The 23,950-nt window shown below is 44.9% G+C and overlaps 1 protein-coding gene across 5 annotated transcripts in view; it reads left to right on the top strand.

The window, feature by feature from the left end:
* SRPK2 (SRSF protein kinase 2) overlaps window positions 1–23,950 on the top strand; it is a 149,488-nt gene that overhangs the window by 74,639 nt on the left and 50,899 nt on the right. For all 5 annotated transcript variants that reach the window (XM_040412672.1, XM_040412647.1, XM_040412639.1 and 2 more), the window contains exons 3-5: window positions 12,270–12,378; window positions 14,825–14,912; window positions 20,662–20,749. In XM_040412672.1, the coding sequence (XP_040268606.1) occupies window positions 12,270–12,378; window positions 14,825–14,912; window positions 20,662–20,749 (285 nt within the window). The remainder of the gene's footprint in view (window positions 1–12,269; window positions 12,379–14,824; window positions 14,913–20,661; window positions 20,750–23,950) is intronic.

The following is a 23,950-nucleotide window of genomic DNA, read 5'->3' as shown; positions in this document are numbered from 1 at the left end:
CCCCCAACTCATTTTTGGTTGTGTACACTTAGTTTTAGTTTTGGGTAGGGTTGGGCGATATGGCCTAAAATCTATATCTCAATATAATTTGAAGCATGTGCGATATAACGATATATTGCAATATATTATTTTCTTCTGTATGTATACAAATTACAAAACTTTTCAAGAAATGTTTAACCACTTAAGGACCACAGGTTTATACCCCCCTAAAGACCAGGCCCTTTTTTACAAATCGGCACTACACTACTTTCACCGTTTATTGCTCGGTCATGCAACTTACCACCCAAATGAATTTTACCTCCTTTTCTTCTCACTAATAGAGCTTTCATTTGGTGGTATTTCATTGCTGCTGACATTTTTACTTTTTTTGTTATTAATCGAAATTTAACGATTTTTTTGCAAAAAAATGACATTTTTCACTTTCAGTTGTAAAATTTTGCAAAAAAAACGAGATCCATATAGAAATTTTGCTCTAAATTTATAGTTCTACATGTCTTTGATAAAAAAAAAATGTTTGGGTAAAAAAAAAATGGTTTGGGTAAAAGTTATAGCGTTTACAAACTATGGTACAAAAATGTGAATTTCCGCTTTTTGAAGCAGCTCTGACTTTCTGAGCACCTGTCATGTTTCCTGAGGTTCTACAATGCCCAGACAGTACAAACACCCCACAAATGACCCCATTTCGGAAAGTACACACCCTAAGGTATTCGCTGATGGGCATAGTGAGTTCATAGAACTTTTTATTTTTTGTCACAAGTTAGCGGAAAATGATGATTTTTTTTTATTTTATTTTTTTTCCTACAAAGTCTCATATTCCACTAACTTGTGACAAAAAATAAAAACTTCTATGAACTCACTATGCCCATCACGAAATACCTTGGGGTCTCTTCTTTCCAAAATGGGGTCACTTGTGGGGTAGTTATACTGCCCTGGCATTCTAGGGGCCCAAATGTGTGGTAAGGAGTTTGAAATCAAATTCTGTAAAAAATGACGAGTGAAATCCGAAAGGTGCTTTTGGAATGTGGGCCCCTTTGCCCACCTAGGCTGCAAAAAAGTGTCACACATCTGGTATCTACGTACTCAGGAGAAGTTGAGGAATGTGTTTTGGGGTGTCATTTTACATATACCCATGCTGGGTGAGATAAATATCTTGGTCAAATGCCAACTTTGTATAAAAAAATGGGAAAAGTTGTCTTTTGCCAAGATATTTCTCTCACCCAGCATGGGTATATGTAAAATGACACCCCAAAACACATTCCCCACCTTCTCCTGAGTACGGCAATACCAGATGTGTGACACTTTTTTGCAGCCTAGGTGGGCAAAGGGGCCCATATTCCAAAGAGCACCTTTCGGATTTCACAGGTCATTTTTTACAGAATTTGATTTCAAACTCCTTACCACACATTTGGGCCCCTAGAATGCCAGGGCAGTATAACTACCCCACAAGTGACCCCATTTTGGAAAGAAGAGACCCCAAGGTATTCGCTGATGGGCATAGTGAGTTCATGGAAGTTTTTATTTTTTGTCACAAGTTAGTGGAATATGAGACTTTGTATGAAAAAAAAAAAAAAAAAAAAAATCATCATTTTCCACTAACTTGTGACAAAAAATAAAAAATTCTAGGAACTTGCCATGCCCCTCACGGAATACCTTGGGGTGTCTTCTTTCCAAAATGGGGTCACTTGTGGGGTAGTTATACTGCCCTGGCATTTTCCAGGGGCCCTAATGTGTGGTAAGTAGGTAAATGACCTGTGAAATCCTAAAGGTGCTCTTTGGAATATGGGCCCCTTTGCCCACCTAGGCTGCAAAAAAGTGTCACACATGTGGTATCGCCGTATTCAGGAGAAGTTGGGGAATGTGTTTTGGGGTGTCATTTTACATATACCCTTGCTGGGTGAGAGAAATATCTTGGCAAAAGACAACTTTTACCATTTTTTTATACAAAGTTGGCATTTGACCAAGATATTTCTCTCACCCAGCATGGGTATATGTAAAATGACACCCCAAAACACATTCCCCAACTTCTCCTGAGTACGGCGATACCAGATGTGTGACACTTTATTGCAGCCTAGATGCGCAAAGGTGCCCAAATTCCTTTTAGGAGGGCATTTTTAGACATTTGGATACCAGACTTCTTCTCACGCTTTGGGGCCCCTAGAATGCCAGGGCAGTATAAATACCCCACATGTGACCCCATTTTGGAAAGAAGACACCCCAAGGTATTCAATGAGGGGCATGGCGAGTTCATAGAAATTTTTTTTTTTTGGCACAAGTTAGCGGAAATTGATATTTTTAATTTTTTTCTCACAAAGTCTCCCGTTCCGCTAACTTGGGACAAAAATTTCAATCTTTCATGGACTCAATATGCCCCTCACGGAATACCTGGGGGTGTCTTCTTTCCGAAATGGGGTCACATGTGGGGTATTTATACTGCCCTGGCATTCTAGGGGCCCTAAAGCGTGAGAAGAAGTCTGGAATATAAATGTCTAAAAAAATTTACGCATTTGGTTTCCGTGAGGGGTATGGTGAGTTCATGTGAGATTTTATTTTTTGACACAAGTTAGTGGAATATGAGACTTTGTAAGAAAAAAAAATAAAAAATTTCCGCTAACTTGGGCCAAAAAAATGTCTGAATGGAGCCTTACAGAGGGGTGATCAATGACAGGGGGGGTGATCAATGACAGGGGGGTGATCAATGACAGGGGGGGTGATCAATGACAGGGGGGTGATCAGGGAGTCTATATGGGGTGATAACCACAGTCATTGATCACGCCCGTGTAAGGCTTCATTCAGACGTCTGGATGCGTTTTGCGGATCCGATCCATCTATCAGTGCATCCGTAAAAATCATGCGGACATCTGAATGGAGCTTTACAGGGGGGTAATCAATGACAGGGGGGTGATCAGGGAGTCTATATGGGGTGATCACCACAGTCATTGATCATGCCCCTGTAAGGCTTCATTCAGATGTCCGGATGCGTTTTGCGGATCCGATCCATCTATCAGTGGATCCGTAAAAATCATGCGGACGTCTGAATGGAGCTTTACAGGGGGGTAATCAATGACAGGGGGGTGATCAGGGAGTCTATATGGGGTGATCACCACAGTCATTGATCACGCCCCTGTAAGGCTTCATTCAGACGTCCGGATGCGTTTTGCGGATCCGATCCATCTATCAGTGGATCCGTAAAAATCATGCGGACATCTGAATGGAGCTTTACAGGGGGGTGATCAATGACAGGGGTGTAATCAATGACAGGGGGGTGATCAGGGAGTCTATATGGGGTGATAACCACAGTCATTGATCACGCCCCTGTAAGGCTTCATTCAGACGTCCGGATGCGTTTTGCGGATCCGATCCATCTATCAGTGCATCCGTAAAAATCATGCGGACATCTGAATGGAGCTTTACAGGGGGGTAATCAATGACAGGGGGGTGATCACCACAGTCATTGATCATGCCCCTGTAAGGCTTCATTCAGACGTCCGGATGCGTTTTGCGGATCCGATCCATCTATCAGTGCATCCGTAAAAATCATGCGGACATCTGAATGGAGCTTTACAGGGGGGTAATCAATGACAGGGGGGTGATCACCACAGTCATTGATCATGCCCCTGTAAGGCTTCATTCAGACGTCCGGATGCGTTTTGCGGATCCGATCCATCTATCAGTGCATCCGTAAAAATCATGCGGACATCTGAATGGAGCTTTACGGGGGGGTAATCAATGACAGGGGGGTGATCACCACAGTCATTGATCATGCCCCTGTAAGGCTTCATTCTGACGTCCGTATGCGTTTTGCGGATCCGATCCATCTATCAGTGCATCCGTAAAAATCATGCGGACATCTGAATGGAGCTTTACAGGGGGGTGATCAATGACAGGGGGGTGATCAGGGAGTCTATATGGGGTGATCACCACAATCATTGATCATGCCCCTGTAAGGCTTCATTCAGACGTCCGGATGCGTTTTGCGGATCCGATCCATCTATCAGTGCATCCGTAAAAATCATGCGGACATCTGAATGGAGCTTTACAGGGGGGTGATCAGGGAGTCTATATGGGGTGATCACCACAGTCATTGATCATGCCCCTGTAAGGCTTCATTCAGACGTCCGGATGCGTTTTGCGGATCCGATCCATCTATCAGTGGATCCGTAAAAATCATGCGGACGTCTGAATGGAGCTTTACAGGGGGGTGATCAATGACAGGGGGGTAATCAATGACAGGGGGGTGATCAGGGAGTCTATATGGGGTGATCACCACAGTCATTGATCACGCCCCTGTAAGGCTTCATTCAGACGTCCGGATGCGTTTTGCGGATCCGATCCATCTATTAGTGGATCCGTAAAAATCATGCGGACGTCTGAATGGAGCTTTACAGGGGGGTGATCAATGACAGGGGGGTGATCAATGACAGGGGGGTGATCAGGGAGTCTATATGGGGTGATCAGGGGCTAATAAGGGGTTAATAAGTGACGGGGGGGGGGGTGTAGTGTAGTGTAGTGGTGCTTGGTGGGACTTTACTGAGCTACCTGTGTCCTCTGGTGGTCGATCCAAACAAAGGGGACCACCAGAGGACCAGGTAGCAGGTATATTAGACGCTGTTATCAAAACAGCGTCTAATATACCTGTTAGGGGTTAAAAAAAACACATCTCCAGCCTGCCAGCGAACGATCGCCGCTGGCAGGCTGGAGATCAACTCTCTTACCTTCCGTTCCTGTGAGCGCGCGCGCCTGTGTGCGCGCGTTCACAGGAAATCTCGGCTCACGCGAGATGACGCCTATTGGCGTTAGCGTAGCCTGGGGGAGCCGCCGCAATGACGCCTTTCGGCGTTACAGTTGCGGGAAGTGGTTAAGATGTGTATTGTGTAACAGATCTTTTTCTAAACAATGTAAAGATGAAGTGTTAGGGTACTTTCACTAAGCTGATGACAGGTTCCCTGGAAATATACTACAAATTTCAAACTTTGTTTGCAGTATGTAGTGCAAATACGAACATGACTGAACAACATCAGTGTTTATGCTCCTTGAGTGCCGTGATTAAACTTCTTGCACATCAAATGAGGTTTTTCGCCGGGAACACAAGTTTGTCCACAGACTCGGGCTTCAGTGCAGATCGGTGGCATGTTACTATGTTGCCACTGGTGCTGAATGCCCTTTCTGAGGGGGCACGCGTGGCAGGTATGCAAAGGCATTTCTTGGCAAGGCTTGCCACCCTGGACCAGTGGGTCAGCTTCTCCTTCTACATCCAGTGCCTGCAGGTAACTCTAAGGCCTCATGCACACGGCCGTTGTTTTGGTCTGCATCTGAGACGCAGTTTTGTCGGCTCAGATGCGGACCCATTCACTTCAATGGGGCCGCAAAAGATGCGGACAGCACTCCGTGTGCTGTCTGCATTCGTTGCTCCGTTCCGTGGCCCCGCAAAAAAATAAAAATAATATAACATGTCCTATTCTTGTCCGCTCTTTGCAGACAAGAATAGGCAGTTATATTAAAGGCTGTCTGTGCCGTTCAGCAAATTGCTGTACACAAATGGACGGCATCCGTGATTTGCGGACCGCAAAACACACCACGGTCGTGTGCATGTAGCCTTGAGCTCCAATTTCAATTGCTTCTCTAATCTCTGTCAGTGAAGGGATCTGGGCCAGGCTGAGCGGATGCATTTTTGAAAAAGCTGCCCAGACTTTGTTTACTCCTCTTGGGTTCTCTCTGGGCTTCGGTGCTTGTGTGTGATGGTGGTGACTCTGTGGCAGACACAGCTTGCGTCTCTAGCAGTGCCTGAATATCTGCTGCTGCTTTTGTGAAGATGAACTCTCTTCGGTGATCTGCTATATATGATGATCTGAAGCGTGGGTCGACAAAGGAGGCCATATCCAGGACGTCATCAGTTGCAGCGTCTGAATCCTTCTCATTTAAATACTTGAGGATGGCTCTCTTCGTGTCCTTCGTGAGGTCTGTGTCAATGTCATCAGCTGCTAGAGGAAGAACTGTGGTGTTTAGAAGGTGGAGCACAGGTTTGACATACGACACACTCACATACTCTTCTCCAGATCTTCTCCAGACAGAGCATCTGTGAACTCCAACAGGGGATTGAGGGTCTTGTTCATAGATTCTAACACAACACATCAATGTCCTGCCAAGTTGGTACCAGGTGCCTGGTTTTCCTGTCTGCTTTCAGGACCTGTGATATGGCCTTCTCTTGTTCAAGCAGCCGCTGAATCATCTGCTGTCGAGACCCCCATCTTGTTGGTGTTTCAGTGAAGAGGCTGTGAGGAAAAGCCAGTGGAACTAGTTATCAAAAATAGTATCAACTTTATTATAATATATATAAAATATGGAAGGAAAAAGCCAAGCTGGAAAAGGATATACAGAGAAGCAAAGGACAACACCTCAGTGGTAGACAGAGGTTTTGTAGGTTCACAATGAGGCGGTGAGGAGGCAGGTTTAGCTCAGCTTGTGCATTAGACATTTCTCTCTTCCTTTTCCAAGTGTAAAAAAAAGGCACTCACTGTTTTCTTGCATTTGCCAATTGCATGTTCAACACGGGCATCTTTCACACTTCTCTCTAAGGACAACATTTTAACCACCTCAGCCCCTATGGCTTAAACACCCTGAAAGACCAGGCCACTTTTTACACTTCTGACCTACACTACTTTCACCGTTTATTGCTCGGTCATGCAACTTACCACCCAAATGAATTTTACCTCCTTTTCTTCTCACTAATAGAGCTTTCATTTGGTGGTATTTCATTGCTGCTGACATTTTTACTTTTTTTGTTATTAATCGAAATTTAACTATTTTTTTGCAAAAAAAATGAAATTTTTCACTTTCAGTTGTAAAATTTTGCAAAAAAAAACGACATCCATATATAAATTTTGCTCTAAATTTATTGTTCTACATGTCTTTGATAAAAAAAAATGTTTGGGTAAAAAAAAAATGGTTTGGGTAAAAGTTATAGCGTTTACAAACTATGGTACAAAAATGTGAATTTCCGCTTTTTGAAGCAGCTCTGACTTTCTGAGCACCTGTCATGTTTCCTGAGGTTCTACAATGGCCAGACAGTACAAACAGCCCACAAATGACCCCATTTCGGAAAGTACACACCCTAAGGTATTCACTGATGGGCAAAGTGAGTTCATAGAACTTTTTATTTTTTGTCACAAGTTAGCGGAAAATGATGATTTTTTTTTTTTTTTTTTCTTACAAAGTCTCATATTCCACTAACTTGTGACAAAAAATAAAAACTTCCATGAACTCACTATGCCCATCAGCGAATACCTTGGGGTGTCTTCTTTCCAAAATGGGGTCACTTGTGGGGCAGTTATACTGCCCTGGCATTCTAGGGGCCCAAATGTGTGGTAAGGAGTTTGAAATCAAATTCTGTAAAAAATGCCCTGTGAAATCCGAAAGGTGCTCTTTGGAATGTGCACCTTAGTTAGTGGAAAATGATGATTTTTTTTTAATTTATTTTTTTCTTACAAAGTCTCATATTCCACTAACTTGTGACAAAAAATAAAAACTTCCATGAACTCACTATGCCCATCAGCGAATACCTTGAGGTGTCTTCTTTCCAAAATGGGGTCACTTGTGGGGTAGTTATACTGCCCTGGCATTCTAGGGGCCCAAGTGTGTGGTAAGTAGTTTGAAATCAAAATGTGTAAAAAATGACCGGTGAAATCCGAAAGGTGCTCTTTGGAATGTGGGCCCCTTTGCCCACCTAGGCTGCAAAAAAGTGTCACACATGTGGTATCGCCGTATTCAGGAGAAGTTGGGCAATGTGTTTTGGGGTGTCTTTTTACATATACTCATGCTGGGTGAGAGAAATATCTCGGCAAAAGACAACTTTTCCCTTTTTTTTATACAAAGTTGGCATTTGACCAAGATATTTATCTCACCCAGCATGGGTATATGTAAAATGACACCCCAAAACACATTGCCCAACTTCTCTTGAGTACGGCGATACCAGATGTGTGACACTTTTTTGCAGCCTAGATGCGCAAAGGGGCCCACATTCCTTTTATGAGGGCATTTTTAGACATTTGGATCCCAGACTTCTTCTCACGCTTTAGGGCCCCTAGAATGCCAGGGCAGTATAAATACCCCACATGTGACCCCATTTTGGAAAGAAGACACCCCAAGGTATTCAATGAGGGGCATGGCGAGTTCATAGAATTATTTTTTTTTTTTTGGCACAAGTTAGCGGAAATTGATTTTATTTGTTTTTTTCTCACAAAGTCTCCCTTTCCGCTAACTTGGGACAAAAATTTCAATCTTTCATGGACTCAATATGCCCCTCACGGAATACCTTGGGGTGTCTTCTTTCCGAAATGGGGTCACATGTGGGGTATTTATACTGCCCTGGCATTCTAGGGGCCCTAAAGCGTGAGAAGAAGTCTGGAATATAAATCTCTAAAAAAAAATTACGCGTTTGGATTCCGTGAGGGGTATGGTGAGTTCATGTGAGATTTTATTTTTTGACACAAGTTAGTGGAATATGAGACTTTGTAAGAAAAAATAAATAATTTCCGCTAACTTGGGCCAAAAAAATGTCTGAATGGAGCCTTACAGGGGGGTGATCAATGACAGGGGGGTGATCAGGGAGTCTATATGGGGTGATTACCCCCCTGTCATTGATCACCCCCCTATAAGGCTCCATTCAGATGTCCATATGTGTTTTGCGGATCCGATCCATCTATCAGTGGATCCGTAAAAATCATGCGGACATCTGAATGGAGCTTGACAGGGGTGTAATTAATGACAGGGGGGTGATCAGGGAGTCTATATGGGGTGATCACCACAGTCATTGATCACGCCCCTGTAAGGCTCCATTCAGACGTCCGTATGCGTTTTGCGGATCCGATCCATCTATCAGTGGATCCGTAAAAATCATGCGGACGTCTGAATAGAGCTTTACAGGGGGGTAATCAATGACAGGGGGGTGATCAAGGGTGATCAAGGGTAAATAAGAGGTTAATAAGTGACAGGGGGGGGGGGTGTAGTGTAGTGGTGCTTGGTGCAACATATTACTGAGCTGCCTGTGTCCTCTGGTGGTCGATCCAAACAAAGGGGACCACCAGAGGACCAGGTAGCAGGTATATTAGACGCTGTTATCAAAACAGCGTCTAATATACCTGTTAGGGGTTAAAAAAAATCACATCTCCAGCCTGCCAGCGAACGATCGCCGCTGGCAGGCTGGAGATCCACTCGCTTACCTTCCGATCCTGTGAGCGCGCGCGCCTGTGTGCGCGCGTTCACAGGAAATCTCGCGAGATGACGCTTATATGCGTGACTGTGCGCAGCGCTGCCACCTCCGGAACGCGAATCTGCGTTAGGCGGTCTGGAGGTGGTTAAGATATTATTAGAACAATAGCACCACGTAATGAGAAACGTTTACCTACCGATGGCGAGGTGGAGCCTGTGGCCGAAGCACTGCAGTCTTGTCCAGCCGTTCATTTCCACTGCTTTCATGATATTTGCGCCATTGTCGGTGGTTATGCAGACTTGTAACTCTTCAAGTCCCCATGACTCCAGTGCTTCCTTTACTCCCTGAGATATTAATTCACCCGTATGATCCTCGGGGAAATAAGCTGTCTGTAGGCATCTGCTGCACAACTTCCACTCGTCATTGATGAAGTGGACTGAGACTAATGTAAGGCTCCATTGTGCGACTGGACCACAAGTCCATAGTAGTTGCATAGTGTTTTATGCTCCGGAGTTTTTTCTTCACTTGCTCGTGGACTTTGTCATACAGTTTGGGCATTTCAGTTTGGGTAAATTGTTTGCGGCTAGGTACCTCGTAACATGGATCGAGTGTCTTAATCATGTTCTGAAAGCCGCCTTTTCTCCACTGTAAGAAACAGCATTGTGTCCTTACACAGGTACGGGGTAATGGCATTTGTAATATCAATCCACCGCCAATTACTTTTGTCATATGGAATTCCTTTAGAAAATGCTTTTAAAATATTAATTTGGTGTGTGGGGGCAGGACCACCTTTTTGGTTTCCACTTGACTGACTGGGCGTTTGTGGAGGAGGGCGCAGTTTTTGGCTATCTTTGTATTCCAAAACGTGCTTCGTTTTGAGGTGATGAAACAAATTTGTTGTATTCCCTATCTTTGCTATTATTCTCGCCCGGCATAGTTTGCAGATTATATTTTTCTGCTGAACATCTGACTCCTTAAAGGGGTTGTCCGGGTTCAGAGCTGAACCCGGACATACCCTTATTTTCACCCAGGCAGCCCCCCTGAGGCTAGCATCGGAGCATCTCATGCTCCGATGTTCTCCTTTGCCCTGCGTTAAATCGCGCAGGGCAAAAGCATTTTTTGGCGATCCGGTGACGTACCGGGCTCTCCATGGTGCTGCCAGGAAGCCCGGTGATGTCACCGACACTGATGGACGGGATTTAGCGCTGCCCTAGCCAGTAAAACGGCTAGGGAAGCGCTAAAGCCCGCCCATCAGAGCGTCACCGAACACACTGTCACCGTCACCGAACACACCGGCAGTGTGTTATGCTAAACAAAAGAGCCCATGCCCTGCGTGATTTAGCGCAGGGTAAAGGAGAGCTATGGAGCATGCGATGCTCCGATGCTATCCTCAGGGTGGCTGCCTGGGTTAAAATAAGGGTATGTCCGGGTTCAGCTCTGAACCCGGAGAACCCCTTTAAACCCAAACCAGGTCCATATGACCGACTTCGCACTGGTCTTCTTTGTGAGCACCTTCTCCTCCTCATCTTCCACACGTGTAAGCTGCTCCATGCAGGCGAGTTGACTAAAACAGGCACACAGCTTGATGACATCTAGGGCTGCAGGAAACGATTATTTTAGCAATCGAGTATTAATCGAGTACTCGAATAATAAAAAACGTAAAGCTAAAATTTGCTTTATGAAAACTATATTTTTTGTTTATCAGCCGCATTCCATTGCCACCATCATCATGTCCCCCAGCCAGCGCCATCAGCCCCAGACCAGATAATGTCCGGCCTATCCTTCTAACCTTCTATCCCCAGTATATCTCCTATGAGGGCCGGAGGCTCTACTCTTCTGCCATCAGAGGCGTGCAGAGTTTGCTATACTAGATTCAAGTCTGCTTGCAAGATATCAGAGACAGGCGGGCATGGTATATGTTTCTATCACTACACTCACCATCAGAGTGATGTAGCAATATGTCTGAACAACACCTTCTGTGTTTGGTTGCTGTATGCTCCTGAGGAAATACAGTTTAATATCGGCAGGGAAACGCGTCGAGCAAATAAATGCGCCTTCCTATGTTCAGTTTTTATAGATCATTATCAGTGCAGAGCCGCTCATATAGTGCAGCGGTGACCCAGTGGTTGGTCCATCTAAATAATACCAGGGGTCTAATCCTTCACTCCAGGATATATACTGGGGATAGAAGGGTAGACCGGACATTATCTGGTTTGGACCTAGTCACCCCACTACTCTTGTGGGCTTTAAGTAGCTCCCACATAATAAAAGGGAGACGTTTTATGGCGGTGGGAGTTGAGAAGATAGTATATACATACATTTTCTATACTCCGACTCTCACCAGCAGCCTGATTGTTGTATCTGGTGGAGAACCAATTTTTAATTGTTGTTCAATAAAATGTTCTTAATGTACTTTATTCAGGCGGTTAACACATAGAGAAGATAGATTTTTTTTCTTTTCTTATAAGCTAACACTTATTACTGGTGTATTTATAATCATGTATTGTGCTTGTGAATAAAGCAGTAATATGTAGATTAGCTTTTTGAGCAGATCTCAATGTGGTGAAGCTATAGTACATAGTGTATATAATATGTAGATGCTAAGATGCAGCTCTGCCCTCTGCATGCTGATGTCTACCCCTGTCAATCAAGGGGAGGTGGGAATGTGCAAAGCACATGGGATTTTACAAAGCAGTGCTCAAAGGATTCAGACCGCCTCCTGGTGCTTGAACTTCTTCTCATTTGTATATAAAATAAAAACGCAGATATCTGCAGCTGTTTCTCATACAGACCAAAGAAAGATATATTATTTTAATCAGCATGGGGAGCCCTACCTGTCAGTATGTCTGGTTAATAGAGTTAATACTGGTGGCAAAGCCACTTTAAGTGTGAAAGGCGACACTGGACTTGGATGATGGCGCCTTCCACATAACATACAACAAATATTGCTACAATGGAGGTTCGCATCTGATCATGTGATTTATGCCAAACTATTAAACACTGCTTTTATGTAACTCCCCGTGATTTGTGTATAACATTCATTGGAACTTTTTTTTTCCTACAGGTGGCTACCATCCTGTGAAAATAGGAGATCTGTTTAATGGTCGTTACCACGTTATTAGGAAGCTAGGATGGGGTCATTTCTCCACAGTGTGGCTCTGCTGGGACATGCAGTAAGATTTTCTATTTTCTTGAATAATTTATTATGCCACTAACATTTCTTTATAGCTCTTACTAAAATAGGAAGGCCTCTCGTTTAATCTCCAATATACTTTCTCACAAGAGACCATATTCTGTTATAGGATTCTCAAACTGGGATTTGTTTTTGCATCAGTTTCCTAAAAAACTTGGTCAGGCCAACTTCACATCACCGTTTAGCTTTCTGTTCTTCTGATCCGTTTGTGTCACTACCGTCAGAGATCAGTTATTTTTGATTGGAGAATAAGGCTACATGCACACGACCGTTGTGTGTTTTGCGGTCCGCAAAACACGAATGGCGTCCGCTCCACAATTTGTGGAACGGCACGGACAGCCTTTAATATAACTGCCTATTCTTGTCCGCAAAGCGTGGACAAGAATAGGACAGGTTATATTTTTTTGGGTGGGACCATGGACTGGAGCAACGGATGAGGACAGCACATGAACTGCTGTCTGCATCTTTTGCGGCCCCATTGAAGTGAATGGGTCTGCATCTGAGCCGCCAAAACTGCATCTCGGATGCGGACCAAAACAACAGCCGTGTGCATGAGGCCTAAGTCCGGTGTTTATCTGCAGCCTCTGATACTGCCTTAGTTATTCTTCCAGTACAAATGTACTGGTAGTTTGCGTTGGCATAGTAATGTGATGTAATGCTAATGGTACTCTAAATGGGTCTGCCCATAATATCCTACCTACTTTTGACAAACGTGGCAAGCATGGCAGAGAGTGGGGGCAAGTGACCTTGTTTTGTGGAAAAGGGGGCTTGCGCAGAAAATTTTGACTTTTTGTCACCACAGTTCAGGAGCAGAGGGCTAGATAAATCTCCCCCTTTGTATTAGGGTTGTTTGGGTATCGAAAATGCGATATCCGAATCGATTCTTTTGTCTGGTATCGACCTCGATACCGGGATATGACTTTTTTTCAATACTAAGCTTCGCTATTGCGCTGTCTAGTATCAGAGAACATGGAGCGTGCCGCTCTCGGTGCGCTCAGTGTTCCCCTCAGCACAGGGGAGAAGGAGTCTCTCTCTCTCTCTCTCTCCCCCCCCCTATCCCCCTTTGTGCGTTTAATACAAATCCAATAGGCGGTAGCTGGTGGGGAGCTGCGATCAGCGGCAGTTAACCTTTCAGGTGCCGCAATTGCCTCCTGTATTAAAAGTTAATTATCATTGGTGGTGCAGTGCGCCCACCCCCCAGTATTTAAAATCATTGGTGGCAGTTCCTCATTGGTGGCAGTAGCAGCTTCTGATCGGAGCCCTGGCTGCCATGGTAATCTCCCTTCTGCCGTGTGCACAGAGCACAAAGCAGCAGGGAGAGTGTAAAGTCCTATTCACCCTAATAGAGCTCTATTAGGGTGAATAGGAAAATGGATTAAAAGATCCCAGGTTCTAGCCCCTAAGGGGGGAAATAGTTATTAATTTAAAAGTAAACAAAAAAAACTAAAAAAAGTTTAAAATAAATAAATATTAAGTTTAAATCACCTCCTTTACCAATTTTACATATAAAATATATAAACAATAAATAAACAAACATATCACCACTTCCGAAAAGTCTAAACTATTAAAATATTTTAAAAATGTCCTATGCGGTGAACGCCATAACAGAAAAAAAACAAAATAAAACCTGCGCAATTCACCTTTTTTTTTTGTCACCTTGTCCCCCCAAAAAATTGGATTGGACTGTTCTATTATGGGCCGGACGTTCCATAAAATGCGGAATGCACGCGGCTTTTTATGGTGTTTTTCTTTTTTTCGCATGGTATCGAGTATTGCAATACTTTTTTTATGGTATCGAAAGTAAATCAAAATTTTTTGTTATGGAAACAACCCTAAACAAAGACTAAAAGATTTTTGGAAAGCTTCTCAAAATGTGCTCTAATTAAAAGGGTTGCACGGTTTCAGTGCACCCAGTGTTTGACTGCCGCAGTCACGTGTTATTGACGTCATAATGGTACCAGATGTCTTGACATAGTCTAATATACAACAAATAACAAGGGCAGTTGCAGCATAATTTACTTTGTCTTATTTAAGGACAAACATATTTAAAGGAAAACTCCATAGTTGGGTTTTTCGATGTTAATTACTTCTAGATGTTCAGAGACTGAGATTTCTCATCTTTAAAATTGGATTAATGTGCCTTCCTCGGCAATCCTATATAATAATGTAATGAATATTAGCTGTTGGTCTGTGGCCATAGAAGGCATTACAAAAGTGTTACCATTAACAAAGGTCAAGGAGCGTCAGAAAAAAGACCCCACTGCAGATTTTGATATTATCATTTTTTTTTTTTTTTTACAGAAAGGAATATGGACATATGAAATATGTATTTTTCACCTGTAGTTTCTGAATTAAGTTTTCCTTTACATTGGAAAGAGTATTTTATTTATGTCATCAACACATATGTAAAATTATACATTTTCTAGGGGAAAGAGATTTGTGGCAATGAAAGTCGTAAAAAGCGCTCAACACTATACGGAGACTGCTTTGGATGAGATTAAGCTGCTCAGATGTGTAAGTTCACTGCTGAAGGATTTTTTTTTATTTAATCCTCAATATCTTTAATAATGTTTGCTACAGTATATACCGGTAATCACAATCCCCCCTTCCCCTGGGATAAATTGTTTATTTCTGACAATTGAATGTGATCAGTTATTTCTTAACATTACACTTAAAATATGTTATTCTAGCAAAGTACCTTTTTAAAGTGCTTGCCTGAGATCTAACAATTTCTGACCGATCCCTAGGACAGTTTGTCAGTATCAGATTGGTGAAAATCCTACATTCCGATCAGCTGTTTAAGTAGATCTGATGCAGTGTAGTTTTGGTGATTATCTCCAGTGCCAGATCTACTCCCAAACAGCTAAGACTCCATTCACACGTCCGCAATTTTGTTCGGAACGGAATTGCGGACCCATTACTTTCTATGGGGCAGCACACCGCACTTCCGTTCCGCAAAAAAATAGAACATGTCCTATTCTTGTCCGCAATTGCGGACAAGAACAGGCATATTCTATTAGTACTGGCAATGTGCGGTCTGCAAAATGCGGAACGCGCATTGCCGCTTTCCGTGTTTTGCGGCTCCGTGGAACCGCAAAACACGTTGCGGACGTGTGAATGGAGCCTAATAGGCAGTGTGCTAGGGTGTTAGACCCCCCCCCTTCCTTTCTGATCTGATATTGATGGCTGAGGCCAATAAGATTATGGGTTGCATCAAAACGAGTAATTTGAATGGATCAGTGTTCACATGCACACTGCTGTTCTATTCAAATTCTATGGGGCAAGCTGAGCTCTGTATCCTACACACTTTGAATGGAGTAGCAGTCGCCATTCCATTCAGACAAGGGATACGGGTGATTGATGTGGGTCCCAGCAGTCAGACCCCCACCACATATCCTATAGATGGATGATTAGTAGTGTTGATCGAGCTCCAAAGTGCTCTGGTGCTCGAGTAGAACACTTTGGGATGCTCGGGTGCGCTACAGATCACCAGAGCTCACTGTAAGTCAGTATGAGAACCAGAGCATTAAACCAGGCACCCCCTGCTCTGAAGAGGGGAGGGTGTCTGGTTTTCAGGAAAAGGTCACAAATTGATGGAAACACCACTGAAATGGTTCGGGAACAGCATGGGGAGGATGTCTGGATGCATCTTTGACTCCCAGGTCGCTGCCGGAAACGATGTTGTCCGAGTAGTACGCCACTTTTACAGACTGACAATAATACGCACAAAACCGAAGATAAATTCGATTTTAGAGGAAAAATTGTTAGGAAACATTCTTTCCTGTATATTTACTTGTATATAAAGTGCTCCCAAAAATTACAAGGAAGAGGCACTCTGATACAACCTGTATATCACATAAAGGAGGGCCTCTGTACTAAGTTAAAGGGCTGCCAAAAAGTACAAGGAACCTGCAACTCAAAATTCACCCTTTATTACACATAAAAAGGATGGCATCATACACACCTTTGAAAAATTATGATTGATGGCCTGCTGGTGACCCTCAAAAACATTAGGAGCAAGGGCCTGCTGGTGACCCTCTAAAGCATTAGGGGCGAGGGCCTGCTGCTGAGCTGACCCTCTAAAACAGACATGCTCAACCTGCGGCCCTCCAGCTGTTGCAAAACGACAACTCCTAACAGCCTACAGAAGTGCATTGTGGGAGTTGTAGTTTTACAACAGCTGGAGAGCCGCAGGTTGAGCATGCCTGCTCTAAAACATTAGGAGTGAGGGTCTGCTGCTGAGCTGACCCTCTAAAACATTAGGAGCAAGGGCAACCTAATAAGCATGTTGATATGATGGAGGAGGAGAAGGACGAGAAAAGGAAGATTGAACCATATACCGTTTTTTGTCGTGGAAGGGGCGCATGGGAATACAGTGTATTCAATACATCATAAAAGACACATTTAAAGTGCCTTTATGTTCAGCCGCTTTCCTCTGGTGGAGTAGAGAAATCAGGGGCAATCCAGGCCTTGTTCATTTTGATAAGAGTCAACCTGTCAGCATTTTCAGTTGACAGGCGGATGCGCTTATCAGTTATTATGCCCCCAGCAGCACTAAATACCCGCTCTGACAAAACGCTGGCGGCAGGGCAGCATACAGCGCCAGTTCGTGCCACATGTCCAGCTTGGACACCCAATAGTTGTAAGGCACAGAGGGATCACTGAGGACGCTGACACGGTCTGCTACGTACTCCTTCACCATCTTCCAAAACTTTTCCCTCCTTGTGACACTAAGCCGTGCATCAGGGTAAGGGTGCTGGCGGGGTGTCATGAAACTGTCCCAGACCTTGGAGAGTGTTGCCCTGCCTCTGTTGGAACTGTTTTGTGTTCTTCTAGTCTCCTCCTCGGTTGCCCAAGGAACTACGTACTCTGCCTCCAGCGTTGTCAGCTGGAAACTTTTGGATCAATTTTTCCACAAGGACCTTCTGGTATTTTGCTAGTCCTCTCCACCATAGGAATGAGAGATGAGAAGTTCTCTTTGTAGCGGGGGTCGAGAAGGGTGAACAACCAGTAATTGGTGTTGGCCAAAATGCGTATAACTTCCCGTCACGGGAAAGTCAGCATAACATTAAGTCAGCCATGTGTGCCAGAGTCCAAATAGACAAGACTTTGCTGTGCTCATCAGGAGGATGACTCTCAATCTCCACATCCTCTTCCTCCTCTTCGGCCCATTCACGCTGAAGAGATGGAATAAACCTGCTATGGGTACTACCCTCTGTAGCGGAGGCAACCGTCTCCTGCTCCTCCTCCTCATTATCCAATTCGCGCTGAGAAGACGAACTGAGGGTGGTCTGGCTATCACCCTTTGTACTGTCTTCCCCCATTTCCCCCTTTTCCACATGCAAAGCATCAGCCTTCATTGTGAGCAGCGAGCGTTTCAGTTGACACAGAAGTGGGATTGATAACGCTGATAGCGGCATCGCTGCTCACCATCTGTGTTGATTCCTCAAATTTGTATAAAACCTCGCAGAGGTCAGACATCCATGCACACTCATCGCTTGTGAAGAGTGGAAGTTGACTGGAAAGGCGACGACCATGTTGCAGCTGGTATTCCACTACTGCCCTCTGCTGCTCACAAAGCCTGGTAAACATGTGGAACAAATTAGTTTCAGCACGGCCTGTTGCCGCTTCCCCACTGCAGTTCTACACTGCTTCTAGCTACTGACTGGTGGTGGTGGAAATCCTGATGGAAGTAGGGCCCGCAATCCTTGGCGTCGCTAACACCTGTGCCATCCCAGGGTGCGACTTGCTCCCGGGCTCCACAACGTTCACCCAGTGTGCCGTCAGGAAAATGTAATGTCCCTGGCTAAAAGCACTTGTCGATGTGTCAGTCGTTAAGTGGGCCTTCCCAATAACTATGTTGGTCAGGGCACGGGTGATGTTACGGGACACATGCTGGTGTAAGGCGGGGACGGCACACCGGGAAAAATAGTGGCGGGTGGGAACAGAGTAACGAGGGACGGGCGCCGCATCAGGCTGCGGAAAGCCTCAGTGTCCACAAGCCTAAATGGCAACATTTCCAGGACCAGCAATTTGGAAAGGTGCGCATTTAGTGCTATGGCCTGTGGGTGGTTGTCTGAGTATTTGTGCTTTCGTTCAAAGGCCTTGGGGTATGGACATCTGTACACTGTGCTGGGACACAAAAGTGGATGTGCTAGCTGATAGTGCTTGTGAAGGTCCAGGTGCAGGGCAGGAGGCATCGGGGCCTGCGTCTTGGACAAGGGATTGGCCAGCACGTAACACAGGGGAAGAGGAGGCGGTGGTGTGACCTGTAGACACTGATTGTGGACCCAGGCGTTTGGCCCACCTATTAGGGTGCTTTGATGCCATGTGGCGGATCATGCTGGTGGTGGGGAGGTTGCTAGTTGTAACGCCCCTGCTCATTTTGGTACGGCACAGGTTGCAAATGACATAGAAGAATTTTATCGTCTGCACTTTCCCCAAAAAAGCGTCAGACTGCGGAACACCTACCCCTTGGCAAGGGAGATTGCCGCAAGGGGGTGCTCCCGGGAACAGCTGCGGGCCTGTTTGGTGTGGCCTGCCTTCTCTCTTTTGCCACCTCACTGCCTCTTCCAGCCTGTCGCAGTGCTGCGGACCCCCCCCCCCCCTCTGTACTGCTGTCCTTGCTCAGCTTTCCACCTTCCCAGGTTGGGTCAGTGATTTAATCGTCCACCACCTCCTCTTCCACTTCCTCACTCTGCTCATCCTCCTGACTTGTTGACCTAACAAGAAGTTCACTTATTGACAACTGTGTCTCATCCTCATAATCAACCTCTTGAGACACTAGTTGCCGTTGACTTATTGGCAAGTGTGTCTCATCATCCACCTCATGAAACACTAATTACCGTTCCCCACCGTCCTCATCTTCTGACTGTGAATGCTCAAGAGTTTGGGAATCCGTGCACAAGATCTCCTTATGTCCCTCTTCAAGCGAGATTGGCGAGAGGCCCAAATAAAGTAATGGAGATGAAAGGAGCTCCTCGGGATATCCAAGTGTGGGATCACTTGTTTGCCAAGAATCTCTATGGTGGGAGGAAGGAGGATCAGGGTGAGGATTCTGTTTACCAGACTCTTGGCTACTGAGACTGGACTTTGTGGAAGACAGGGTGGTGCTTAACGGACTGGAAGCATTATCTGCTGCAATCCAACCGACCACCTGGTCACACTAGTATGACTTTGAGAGTGGTGTCCTGCGCCTCCCTGCAAACTGGGACATGAATCTAGGTATCATGGATGAGTGTGTTTCTTGTGCTCTGGCAGCAGGCACAGTTTCGCCACGGCCTCTGCGTGCACCATCAGCAGCATGGCCACTTCCCCCAACATGGCTACGACATTACAGTGAGTGCCAGTACTTCCCCGCATGTTTATTGGCTGCTACGCAGCCAACAAACATGCGGGGAGTAGACTCGAGTATCGCGTTCCAGCACACGCCGTGTTCGGTGGGCCAAGCACCGCGATGTGCCGAGCATGGCGATGCTCGAGTCAAAATGGTGTTTGGCCAAGCATGCTCGCCCAACACTAATGATTAGTGGTCATTCGAGGACAACCCCTTTCAGAAAATAGGCACTTCATTGGTAGCAGTAGTCCTCCATTTGGAGTTATTTAACTATTTATTCGACTTTTCCCAATAAAGGGGTTTTCCAAGAGTTTTATGCCGATGACCTGACTTTTATACTGATGAGCTCTGGATAGGTAATAAGTATTTGAGTCTGACACCCGGACCCCTGCCGATCAAGTTTTTGAGAAGGCACCGACCTTTGCAGTATCACCCCTGCCTTCTCTCAGTTCACCAAGCACAGTGCCGTGTATTGTACAGAAGCTGTGCTTAGTATCTCGCTATTGCCTAGGTGCAACTCATCCCAGTTGAAGTGGGTGGGATTGAGCTCCGCCTAGGCCTTTTGACCAATAAATGTGACGTCACATCGTGTAAGACTAAACTGCAGGAAGGCAATGGTGCAAGTGCAAGCCCTGGTGCCTTCTCAAACAACTGATCGGCGGGGGTCCCAGGTGTCCTACCCCCACTGATCAGATACTAATTGCCTATCCATAGGTCTGTAGAAAAGTCTTGGAAAACCCCTTTAACCTTCAGTTGGCTTATATTGCTTCGGAACAGGACAGTAAATGTCTTTTTTTCCCTGAAAAAACATTCCCGTGTTAAGAGAGCATTATTGCAATACATGAGCATTTGTACAATGTACCGATGGTGGCAGTCTTCGCAAATTATTTATTTCTGTTTACAGTGTGAATTATTTTTTCCTTGCAGGTACGTGAAAGTGACCCTGGAGATCCAAATAAAGACATGGTGGTGCAATTAATTGATGACTTCAAAATTTCTGGAATGAACGGCATACGTATCCTTTGCAGAATAAACATGGTCGATTATGGTCTGTTTGTGAAATGCCCAACTTAATCTCCAGGTCTTTAAGGCATCAGGGTATCATCTGGGACATTGGTGGCATAGTCTAGCAATATTCCACCAATGTCAGATAGGTGCGGGTCTCACCTCTGGAACCTTCACCTATCTCCAAAACAGACCCCCACAAGTGAAAGAGCACGTACTGCAAATGCACATTGTACTTTCCGTTCACTTCTATGAGAGTTCCGAAAATAGCCAAGCCAGCGTTTGGCTATTTTCTTTAGCCCCATAGAAATTAATGAAGGGTGACACCGCATGCACGGTGTACAGTCGTGGCCAAAAGTTTTGAGAATTACATAAATATTGGAAATTGGAAAAGTTGCTGCTTAAGTTTTTATAATAGCAATTTGCATATACTCCAGAATGTTATGAAGAGTGAACAGATGAATTGCATAGTCCTTCTTTGCCATGAAAATTAACTTAATCCCCAAAAAAACTTTCCACTGAATTTCATTGCTGTCATTAAAGGGATTCTATAAGCTAAACATATGGCAATGTCCCTTGTAAAACACAGAATCCTAAAGTGTGTTTATCAAATGCCCCTGTGGCTCTATATTCCTAAAAAAGCATTTTATATCACCTGTCAATCACTTCAAAATGTGTCCAAGGGGACGTCTCATGGTGAAAGGTGCCCGGCTGCAGCCATGTCGTTTAGGTGCCCAGTGCCGCCTTCTGAGCTGAAATCGCCGTCCTCCCTTTCATGCGATCCGCCTACCTCACGTCATCACTGCCTCTCTAACCACCGCTTGCTTCATCCAGATCCCGTGCGTGCGCACTAGGTATATCCTGATGCCCCCGTGCGGACTACTGACAGGGGCCTCGTATAGCGAAGTGCGCATGTGCCGGCCGGCGCACTTCGCTCGAACCTCCACTGACTGCCCTATTACAGCCCATCCCAGCCATCCAACCTCCTACAGCCTGGTTCAAAGCTCGCGGGATCTGGATGAAGCGAGCGGTGGTTAGAGAGGCAGTGATGACGTGAGGTAGGCGGATCGCATGAAAGGGAGGGCGGCGATTTCAGCTAAGAAGGCGGCGCTGGGCACCTAAACGACATGGCTGCAGCCGGGCACCTTTCACCATGAGACGTCCCCTTAAACACATTTTGAAGTGATTGACAGGTGATATAAACCGCTTTTTTAGGAATATAGAGCCACAGGGGCATTTGATAAACTCTCTTTAGGATTCTGTGTTTTACAAGGGACATCGCCATATGTTTAGCTTATAGGGGTCATTTCTGATGACAGAATCCCTTTAAAGGACCTGCTGAGATCATTTCAGTAATCGTCTTGTTAACTCAGGTGAGAATGTTGACGAGCACAAGGCTGGAGATCATTATGTCAGGCTGATTGGGTTAAAATGGCAGCCTTGACATGTTAAAAGTGGGGTGATGCTTAAAATCATTGTTCTTCCATTGTTAACCATGGTGACCTGCAAAGAAACGTGTGCAGCCATCATTGCGTTGCATAAAAATGGCTTCACAGGCAAGGATATTGTGGCTACTAAGATTGCACCTCAATCAACAATTTATAGGATCATCAAGAACTTCAAGGAAAGAGGTTCAATTCTTGTTAAGAAGGCTTCAGGGCGTCCAAGAAAGTCCAGCAAGCGCCAGGATAGTCTCCTAAAGAGGATTCAGCTGCGGGATCGGAGTGCCACCAGTGCAGAGCTTGCTCAGGAATGGCAGCAGGCAGGTGTGAGCACATCTGCACGCACAGTGAGGCGAAGACTTTTGGAAGATGGCCTGGTGTCAAGAAGGGCAGCAAAGAAGCCACTTCTCTCCAAAAAAAACATCAGGGACAGATTGACCTTCTGCAGAAAGTATGGTGAATGGACTGCTGAGGACTGGGGCAAAGTCATATTCTGCGATGAAGCCTCTTTCCGATTGTTTGGGGCATCTGGAAAAAGGCTTGTCCGGAGAAGAAAAGGTGAGCGCTACCATCAGTTCTGTGTCATGCCAACAGTAACAGTAAAGCATCCTGAGACCATTCATGTGTGGAGTTGCTTCTCATCCAAGGGAGTGGGCTCACTCACAATTTTTGCCCAAAAACACAGCCATGAATAAAGAATGGTACCAAAACTCCCTCCAACAGCAACTTCTTCTAACAATCCAACAACAGTTTGGTGAAGAACAATGCACTTTCCAGCACGATTGAGCACCGTGCCACAAGGCAAAAGTCATAACTAAGTGGCTCGGGGACCAAAACGTTGACATTTTGGGTCCATGCCCTGGAAACTCCCCAGATCTTAATCCCATTGAGAACTTGTGGTCAATCCTCAAGAGGCGGGTGGACAAACAAAAACCCACTAATTCTGACAAACTCCAAGAAGTGATTATGAAAGAATGGGTTGCTATCAGTCAGGAATTGGCCCAGAAGTTGATTGAGAGCATGCCCAGTCGAATTGCAGAGGTCCTGAAAAAGAAGGGCCAACACTGCAAATACTGACTCTTTGCATAAATGTCATGTAATTGTCGATAAAAGCCTTTAAAAAGTATGAAGTGTGTGTAATTATATTTCACTACATCACAGAAACAACTGAAACAAAGATCTAAAAGCAGTTTAGCAGCAAACTTTGTGAAAACTAATATTTGTGTCATTCTCAAAACTTTTGGCCACGACTGTACTCTCGTTCACTTTGGAGGCTGTGTTCTAGTTATAGGTGCTGGTCTAAGAGGTGATTTGTAATTTGTTTTTAAGGAACATTTATACATCTGTATACAGCAAAAAATGAGAGGCAGCACCTTGGTGATTAGTGGATCTTCATTTATTTGACCATGTCTGTCACTTGGGTGAACAAATAGAGATCCATTAATCACTGGAGCACCATTGCTTTTACTGCTGTGCTGCTTCATCTCTCTGAATTATCCTTTGATCTACACTGCTCCAAAAAATTAAGAAAATACTTAAATCATAATGTCCTGGTAGATCTCCTCCCAAACCTGCATCAGGGCAGAAGTGAATTCCTGAACTGTCAGTGGAGCTTCTTGGCAGCATTGAATGTATTGATAAAGAATGTCCCAGAGATTCTCCGTTGCTTTCAGGTCTGTGGTACATGAGGTCCAGTCAGTGGCATCAGTACCTTTTGTTATTCAGGAACGAACTACACAGACTGGCCACATAAACCTGACATTGTCCTG

Source organism: Bufo bufo, chromosome 1 (genome assembly GCF_905171765.1).
Source record: "Bufo bufo chromosome 1, aBufBuf1.1, whole genome shotgun sequence".
NCBI classification, from domain to species: Eukaryota; Metazoa; Chordata; class Amphibia; order Anura; family Bufonidae; genus Bufo; species Bufo bufo.
This window is presented reverse-complemented; position numbering and strand designations above follow the sequence as displayed.